Below are 10,112 nucleotides of genomic sequence, written 5' to 3' on the forward strand. Positions count from 1 at the left end.
ATAATAAGTTAAATTATGGTATCCTTAGAAATTGTTCGTGGGATCTATGCTTCTGCTTTGTTAAATTACTAAAATTAAGCTACGATTAATATTCTGTTCTAACGACCTTAAATTTGTCCTTTACATTCATTATCAGATGAGTGTTTCAGGCAGATGGGTTAAGTTGCCGCCTTCGCTTTGCAGTACATCAAGCTCCACCTAACGTGAATAATATATGCCCTAATTACCAAACATGCACATGTGGAAAGGTATAGCATTCATCATCAAATATATGTATCATCCCTCCCCAAGTGTGTTAAGTCTGGTATAACTACTAGGCTCACACAGTGTTATTGTGTTAATATAAAAATGCATATATTTGATACCTGGGATAATTATCAGCACATATGAGCTTGCTGAGCTTGAAAGAGAGATCATGGCAGAGGAGACATAGACAATTTGTAGGAGGCAGTAATCTGTAATCAAATTTAACAACCAATTTTCTCCATCCTAGTACTACAAAAGAAAAAAAAATGCAAACAGAAGAAGAGTAAAAAAAATGTATAAGGGTGCTATCAGAGATGCAAAAATAATGAGAATATATCACAAGCGTACTTTGTTTCTTTGTCTGTCTAAAATTTAAAGGACGTACAAATTAAGGTATCTTCACTTGTAAAAATGGGGAAACAAAAAAGGTACAAAGAAATTATATTGTGAATCAGGGAACATATTCATTCTCAAGGGCTGGCTGAGTTCTAATCATTGATGCAGAAGGCAGTTTTGTTCCTCCTATCCAGAATGTATCAATAGCCACCCCTTTCTCAGATTGCTTCTCCATTTTCCTGAGCTTCTTCTTTTTTACCACTCTGAAAATGACCACCACAACCACACCCAATAAAACCAATCCAACACATCCCAGCCCTAATCCCAGCACCCAAAATTTCAATCTATTCTCTTCTTCATTTGGAACAACAACAGAAAAATGACCTGGACCTAGTGAATGACAAACATAAGACTTACTCATGTTCTGCAATTTAAATGACCCATCAGCACTAAATATGACACATTTTGGTGTCACATTTTTTCCTTCTAGTAAATGATGAGAAAACTGAACTGCAATGGGGTCCTTCAGGCCGTAGAACTTGAGCTGGTGTATGCCTATCATTCCTGAATGCATAGAATCATAAGCCAGGAATCCGAAAACAGGCGCAACCAACCTATAACCAGGCACATTATAGTAATAAGAAGACCAATTGCCAAAGTTCTGATATAGTATGGCTAGCCTTTCAACGTAAGGCATTGGCCGAATTCCTGATGGGATATGAAAGAAACTAATATTAGCTCCTTTAGCCCAAAATTGCCTTCTTCTGAGTCTAATAACTGAAACCTCCATGCCCGAGAAGTTAGCAGGGAGAGGAATACTGTAAAGAATGCCTGTATGAGGCTGTACTAGAATGTTATTTGCTTGACGATGAATAAATGCATTTAGAGCCCTAAGGTCATAGTGATTTGATCCTTGAGCAAATGATGATAATGATAACGATAATACCATCCATATGATGTACAATCTCTTGCAGAAGTCGATCATCAACATAACCCGGAAAGCCTTTTCCCGTCTTTCATGTGGAATTCTTGAATCGCAGACGGGAATAGCCATTGAAAAGGCAATCCCATTAAAACTTGTAGCTATTACATAACAACCTCTTTAAGAAACAGATCTTGAACTCTAACAAATAGTAATATAATGCTATGAGGCTTTGTTTGAGAAGGTGAACCAAAATCACCTCAACAAATAAAATGTGCTCCAAATTTGAAATCTTCAAATCTTTATTGTTTTGTCGCGATCTTCTTGGAATTGCCTAGGAATAGAGGATAATGGGTTGGGTTAGATAAGACTGAGATGGAAAATGTGGGTCGTGGGAGGGGTTCGGTAGTTGTTGTATTCTATGAGTATGGGAAGCCATTTTAAACTGGCACCCAAAAAACAAGGCTTGATTTGTTTCTTTAGAATCTTCCTATTTTGTTGTCTATTTTATATTCATAGTATACTTTTTCTTCTTCCTAGTAAGTTGGGTTGGTTAGTCAGAAAGAGAGAGAGAGAGTTTTGGTTAGGACATACCATGCCAACGACAGCGAGGACTTCAGGTGGCATGCATAGTCCCACAGGAGAGAACGGAAGCTGTGCATCTCCAAAAAAGAGATGCTTGTTTTTAGGCAAGTAATTTGGAATCCACATTGACTCAGAAAAAGCAACCAAAACCATATAAAAAAGGAAGAAAGTGACATGAATGAGATTATGATGGGGCAGAAACTTGATTATTCATTTGCACAGGTCCTCTTCATTACACAATTTGGCCTATGATATCCACTCCACCTAGGTGTGGAAAAAGTGTATATATATATATATATATATATATATTTGGCTAACAATTATATCAAATCACTTATATAATTTTTTACATTATACATGTTTAGCTCCCAATTTTAAGAACGATGTTTGCAGTATTAAAAAAAATGATATTTTGAAGACCATTTCAACTTTAAGATTAAAAAAAAATAAAAAATTATTTCACAGAAGTAATGCGTAGATTATTATTATTATTATTATTTATTTATTTGGATAATGATAAGTTTCAAAATTGAAGTGTAGGAATAGAACTAACATACCCTTCTTTCTTTTTATTTTTTATTTTTGGATAATGATAAGTGAGAATTTGAAAAGCGAGATTTTTTTTATTATAAAAATAAGCTCTTAATTTAAGAAATAAAAGAGTTTCGGAAAATTGGTGAAGTCCATTGCTTTCAATTTATGTACAACTATGCTATTAAAACATTTTTTTTGTATTTTGCTAATATTATTTTCAATTGTTTTCAAAATCCCATTTTTAACAGGGAAAATGGGAAATAATTTTTTGAATAATGTATTTAGAAAACATTAGTCAAACAATACGTTTAAGTGTAGGACCCACCATTTATGGTCTCCAAAACAAAAAATTGTATTTAAATCTTCTAACCAAACATGCCCGAATTAATTCTAAAATCACATTTTCTTTCCCCCACAAAGAATAACATGAAGGTGATTTTCGGATTCGTAACCCACTTTGAATTCGTGTGCAACTTGTGAAAAAAAGTGTACATAATCTTACAACTCATATTAATAATAATGACAATAATAATCTTTAAATGTACTTCACATGTTCAGAGACTCTTTTACCAAATAAGCAATAAATCAATAGTTAATTGACACGCGATTTGGTAATGAAGTGAAAAAACAAATTGTCGCATTCAAAGAAAAAATAAAAATAAAAATCGAGGGTTATCACCAGCCCTAAGGAAATTTTTACTATTTAAAAATTAAAATAGAAGTTTACAATTGAAATAAGGGTGAAAATGGCCAAGTACCATCTTTGGCCAAAATAATTAGCAATCTACCACTATTTGTGAAATATTTAGCAATTTATCACTTTTTTTTAAAACTCGAGTTTGACTATGTAACTCGAGTTTCAAAAACTCGAGTTCTATAATGACACCCGCTGACATGGAATTTTTTAATTAAAAAACTCCACGTAGAACTCGAGTTTGGAAAACTCAAGTTCCTTGTAAATAAAAGTCAAGCTCTATGTACTCAATTTATGCATCATAGAAATAAATTGATGAGTGCAATTGATGTTTGAGAGTGCAAGTGGCAGATCAGAATAATTGTAGGAGAGTACCAATGCAAGGGTGACTAGTTGTAGAGGGCAGTAGGTGTTTCTGATAGTTGAGGGGGTAATGGCAGAGATTTCACAAACTTCTTGTTTTTCAAAAAGCATTAACTAATGCTATACAACTACACTGATTAAAGACTAAGTTCACTTTGTTGACTTCCTGTTTTTATCAGCACTAGAAAGTTCCTTGGCAACGTGGATGACTTCAATTTAGGAAAGAAAGTTCCTTGGCAACTAGCTGCACTAATTGAAGATTAATGGTCTGTTTAGATATCGCTTATTACTGAAAACTGAAATCTGAAAATACTGTAGCAAAATAAATTTTAAATGTGTGAATAGTACCGTGGGACCTAGTTTTAAAGTTGTTTTGCTAAAAAAAATACTTGCGGGTCCGGTAAATAATGCATGGGACCTACTAAAAAAGGCACGGACACAAACATTGTATCCAAACTCACACTAAGTGCATAATTGTTGGGTTTCACATGTGGAAATTGAGTTTCATTTCCCTGTTCAAATTTTCACAGAACTCGATTGTATAGAGCTCGAGTTCCACACTCGAGCTTTACAAACTCAAGTTCCACGTGGACTTTTTAATTTAAAAAAATGTCAAGTCAGCACATAACTTGAGTTAAATGTGAAACTTGAGTTTCACAAACTCGAGTTTTAAAAAAGTGGTAGTTTGCTAAAAATTTCTCAAATAATGGTAGATTGCTAATTATTTTGGCCAAAGATGGTATTTGGCCATTTTCACTTAGAAAATTCCAGAACTTAAATTTTCACTTTATGAAACAATATTCTCTAAGCTCAAATAACATTATTACAACCTATCCTTGTATATACCTATATATACAACAGACTCGTGGTTGCGTACGCAAGAGTTAAATTCAGTGTATCCAACGCATTTAAAATTTTTTCATAAATCCAAACAATTTGTACATCTGATGTTCGCAATTTTCTTTTGAATTTACACAATTTTCTATATTCAATGTATCCAACGTATTTAAGTTTTTCTACAAATCTAGTCAATCTGTACATCTAATGTACACAATTTTTTGTTGAATTTAAACAATTTTTTTATTCAACGTATACAACATAATTAGATTTTTCTACAAATCCAAACTATCTTTATATGCAATATACACAATTTTTTGTTGAATTTACACAATTTTGTATATTCAACATATTCAAGGTATTCAATTTTTCTATAAATCCAGACAATTTGTGCATCTCATGTATACAATTTTCTGTTGAATTTACACAATTCTGTACATTCAATGTATCTATCGTATTTAAATTTTTCAACAAATCCAGACTATCTGTATATCTAATATACATAATTTTCCATTCAATTTACACAATTCTATACATTCAAGGTATTCAAATTTTTCAACAAATCTAGACAATCTGTACACCTAATATGCACAATTTTTCTTTGAATTTACACAATTCTTTACATTTTAGTGTATCCAACGAATTCAAATTTTTTCACAAATCCAAACAATCTGTATATCTAATGCACACAATTTTTCATTGAATTTACATGATTCTGTACTTTCAATGTTTTGAATGTATTCAAATTTTCTACAAATTCAGACAATCTGTACATCTCATTTACACAATTTTTCGTTGAATTTACACAATTTTGTAAATTCAACGTGTCCAACGTATTTAAATTTTTCTACAAATCTATACAAAATGGACATCTAATGTATACAATTTCCAATTAAATTTACACAATTCTATAAATTCAACGTATCCAATGTATATAAATTTTTGTACAAATCCAGACAATCTATACATCTAATGTACACAATTTTTTGTTGAATTTACATAATTCTGTACATTCAACATATTCAAATTTGTTTACAAATTTAGACAATCTGTACATCTTACATACATAATTTTATATTGAATTTACACAATTTTGTACATTCAATGTATCAAATGTAATTAAAATTTTCTATCAATTTAGACTATCTGTACATCTAATGTACATAATTTTCTGTCAAATTCAGACAATCTGTACATCTTATGTACATAATTTTCTGTTGAATTTACACAATTCTGTATATTCAATGTATCAAACATAATTAAATTTTTCTACCAATTCAGACTATCTATACATCTAATGTATATAATTTTTTGTCAAATTTAAACAATTTTGTAAATTCAACGTATCCAATGTTTTAAATTTTTTTTTACAACCATCACTATGAATACTCTTACAACCTCTTTCTCAACAAAACATGTTAGGATCTTTAATCATTGTTGTAGCTCACCATATGTATTCGATGCCCCCCTCTCAGGTGCCAATGTTTCATGGTTCTTTTCTTCCTTCCACTGTGTCGACACTCGGCCTCGATCTTTGAACAGCGGAAAAAACTGCCACTGCCTTGGGCCTTTGTTCGACCACCCACCGTGGCAACAGCTCATGCACACGCAGGGCCCGTTGGAGGCCCCTTTCAATGTGAATGTGTATGGTTCACACAGAGCTTCAAGTGCTCCCTCTCTCGATAGAGGAAGGTAAGTCTACCTTTGGTTTTATGGCAGGAATCTGGGCCAAATTTTAAGGGATTACCAAAGGTGCGTGGAGTTGCCACCAATCATTAGGTTTTTCTAAGGTGTGATTAGTCACCTGTTTCTAGTTGATTTTATTACCAATCCTAGGTTAAAAAAAATGTCATTTTTCCTAATCTAATGCAGACAACAAAAAATCTTGATTCTTAGGTCCAGAAGTTTGGTTACATGTGGGGAAAGTATTAGACACCCCACAACGCCTGTCCAAGGACAGTCCTTTGTTTTGATAAAACCTTAATTTTTGGAGATTGACAGTAAAAACACGATTTTGGCATTAGCTTTCGGGGCTTTGCATGCATGGGGGCTTTGAGGTTTTGACTTTTAAATGGGAGTGGTCCCAATCTATGCTTTCCTAAGGCATTTGAGCAAAATGCCAGATTTTCACTGTGAAAACCCGGCGAGAAGTCACTTTACTTTCACGGCGGAAATTAGGCATTGCTAGCCTTAAGTGACACGGATCGCGACAGTCACACCAAAAAGGGGCAAGCAGGTATATATATACATGCATCATGTACAATGCTAGCACACAGAGCAGGAAAGTAAATGCCTACATCCCTAGAGCATGGCCTAAAATATAAGTGTAGGAAAGTATACAGGGGTTGCCATACTCTAGAGATGAGGACGAATGGTACACAACATGATATACCTAATACAGACCATCTAAGAGAGAAAGGGAAGAGGAAGAGAGGGGTTTAAAGAGTACATAACCAAAGGGAAAAGCTAAACCCTAAACCTACTGAACGCGGCCGCTTGTCCCGACTGCATGCTTGCATCCATGCCATTTTTGCTTGCGCTTAGGAGAATGTGCCCTAGCTCCGTGTGTCCTTGCTACATGTGTGTACCTACAAAGGCAAAGACAAGAAAACTAGCAGACAAGCAATGGAAGGAAAATGCATAGATAATAGCGAGAGGACGCAAAGCGAACAAGCAAGATAGATATGGCAAGCATAGAAACAAGGATGCAGGCAAACAAGCAAAGAAGATAGCAAACAAACAAGCAAGAAAGGCAACAAGCAAAGAAACAAACAAAAGGCGGTGTCCGCGAGGCACAAATGTAGGTTTGGATCCGATGTCCATAGCTTCATTGTGTTGAAGTATGGACAACACACTAGCAAGCAAGACTCATGCATGGACATGTAAGCAAGCATATTAAGATGCATAGAAAGCCAACAAGTGGCAAAAATAAGTATGGCAAGCATATCATTGTACGAAGCGGAAAGGGAGAGGTATGCACGAAGCAACCGGCATCACGGTGATGCATCCCCAAATGGTTACATCCGAACAAGGCCTTGTGGATGTCAGATGTAACCACACAACCACAAACCCGCTAAGGGCGTCAAATGTGGCAAAGCCTAGAACTAGAGAGGCTAACACAAGCATAAAGCATAGAAGCAAGCAAGCATGGACATGCAAATGAGGCAATCCAAACCCTTTGATATGAGCTAAGGTGTACGGATAATGACAAAGACCATAGGGTCTAGATCATGTCCTAACCAATAGGCTAAAATGCAAGAAAGAAAGATAAAGTGACAAAAGGGCTACAATAGCACATGGCAAGACAAACATAGCCTAGGTCTAGGCACACAAACATGGCATGGAGTGCATAAGCATATGGAAGATGACATAAAGCAAGTAGAGCATAGATCTAAGAACATAAACATGTGAAAACCTAGATCTAAGCACACAAACCTAGATCTAAGCACGCAAACATGTGAAAACGTAGATCTAAGCACATATGGAAGAATGTGAATCCAAGCATGTAAGTGTGTACGGATGCAAATTTAAGCACAAAACATGGCAAAAAGCAACGAGCACACAGATCTGAGTAAAGCATAACCATAGACATGGTATCAAGCATGTGAGCACATAACCCTAATCATCAACATAAAGCAAAAAGAGGAGCAAAACCAAGGAAACATGGCATAAGACCCTAAGCATGTAGATCTAAGCATGTAGAGACATAGATCTAAGCATAAAACATGGCATAAAGGCGCACAAACATGTAGATCGGGACAAATAAACATGTGAACAAGCATAAAAGAACATGGATCGAAGCTAAAAACACGCTAGAGACAAGATAAAGCAAGAAACATGTCAAAGAAAGCAATAAAACATATTATTATGGCAAAAAGAACAAGAACATGCTAGGAAAAAGATTTAGAAGGTTAGGGGTGTGGATGATAGCTAAAAAAGCTACATCCACACCCCTAAACCCCAAATCCAAGATGTAGAACCAAGGAAAGGAAGATTGGGTTCAAAAACCATACCTTGTGCTCTTGGTGGAGATGCAAGAATCAAGAAACTTTGATGTTTTGTATGTGTGTGTGTGTGTGTGTGTGTGTTTGGAAGAGAGAAAAACGTAGAGAGAGGCTAGGCATAAGGGAAATTTCAGAAAAATGTCTGTCCTCCCCGTTTAGGGCATGCCAGGGGCTATTTATAGTCCCGAGCCGAAAATCGAGGCGACGGCCATTGTAGGGCCGCCGGCCTTAATCCTCCTCTGATCGGGCTGATCTTGACTCCTTTGGATAGATCTTGATTTTCAGTTTCTAAAAAGGTATGAAACTTAAAAATCCAACAGTCAGATCAAAAGTTATGACTCACAGAAGTTTGTGGTGCATCGATCAGTGCGTCATTCTGGTTTTTGTGATATCTCGGTTGTTCTAACTCTGATTTCGACCTATCAATAGTCGTTGGAATGAGAATTCAATAATCTTCGCAATGGCATTGGTTTCAACCCGTTTCGGCAGCCGGATCAAAATTAGGGTTTTTGGACCCACCTAGGATCGACTTCGAGTCAAATTTGGTTCAACTTGGTCAAAGTTTGTTAAAAATCTCCGAAAAGCTCGGGTTTGAAATGAAACTGTGAAAAATATTGTTTTGTGAGAGTCCGGATCATGTTTGACCTTCTGTCGAACCTAGGGCAGACTAGGGGCATTTTGGTCATTTCAGTGAAAAAAGGCACTTCAAATGCTCCATTTCCCGAATGGGTTGTGCCACATCGTCCTAGATGTTCTCATGGCCCCGTAGAGAGAAAAAAATATTTTTAGATTTTCGGGGGTCCTTCATGCAAATCGAGGGCAGACAAAATACGATATCAACATGCCGGTGATCTCTCCCCTTTGGTTATCTGTTGGCTTTTCTTTGTATTTTGCTTTGAACATTTAGTCCACTGAAATGCCATTAAGATAAATGAGATCGAACCCTAAGAAGAATCCTCAAGCAAAGGAAACTCACTCGAAGTCCTTGACTTTCAGTGTGGGAACAGAATGAAGGCTCCCAACGGAACTTCACTCAACTAAGATAACTCCACACAACCTTCATTCAAAGTTTCAACCCACCAAAACTTCAGTCAAAACATCATGTTATACCCAAATCCCACACCAAAAAAACCCAACTCTTGGTTGTTTACCTAGCCTGCTGTCGGCACAAACTCATCGCTGGCGGGCTTAAAGCATCAAACCCAATGCTTAAAATTGCATCATACTCTGCTTTTATCCAAGCTTCTTGTAGTTTTTAACTTTTAGGGTCCGTTTGGTTGAAGGAGTGGAAAAGTGGGAGGATAGAAAAAATTTTCTTTTCTTTTCTTTTTGTTTGGTTGGGAGTGGAAAAGCGGAAGCATGGAAAAAACGAGTTTGAATAAATTTACTCATATACCTTTGTTAAAGAATGATGTTCAATTAAAACAAAAAAGTGACAAATAACCACAAAAAAGAACAATCACCCAAATTTATTAAAAAATAAAAATCATGTCCAAAAAAAAGAGAGGCAACGTTACTACCTAGGAAGAAGAAAGAAAAATGAAAAGAAAGAGGCACACTAGGCCCTAGAAAATCAAAAGAAACAAAAAGA

The 10,112-nt window shown here is 35.6% G+C and overlaps 1 protein-coding gene across 1 annotated transcript; it reads right to left on the reverse strand.

Moving 5' to 3' along the window:
* Positions 1 to 594: 594 nt before the first annotated feature.
* Positions 595 to 2,127, reverse strand: LOC115987576. Its single transcript, XM_031111157.1, has one exon. The coding sequence runs from the start codon at positions 1,634 to 1,636 to the stop codon at positions 698 to 700; it is 939 nt and encodes a 312-aa protein (XP_030967017.1). The 5' UTR covers positions 1,637 to 2,127; the 3' UTR covers positions 595 to 697.
* Between the last annotated feature and the right edge of the window lie 7,985 nt (positions 2,128 to 10,112).

The sequence above is a fragment of the Quercus lobata genome, chromosome 4 (genome assembly GCF_001633185.2).
Source record: "Quercus lobata isolate SW786 chromosome 4, ValleyOak3.0 Primary Assembly, whole genome shotgun sequence".
In the NCBI taxonomy this organism is placed as follows: Eukaryota; Viridiplantae; Streptophyta; class Magnoliopsida; order Fagales; family Fagaceae; genus Quercus; species Quercus lobata.

Excerpts from the sequence above, each read along its gene's own strand:
- LOC115987576 (XM_031111157.1), bottom strand. The coding sequence starts at position 1,636 with ATGGCTATTCCCGTCTGCGATTCAAGAATTCCACATGAAAGACGGGAA.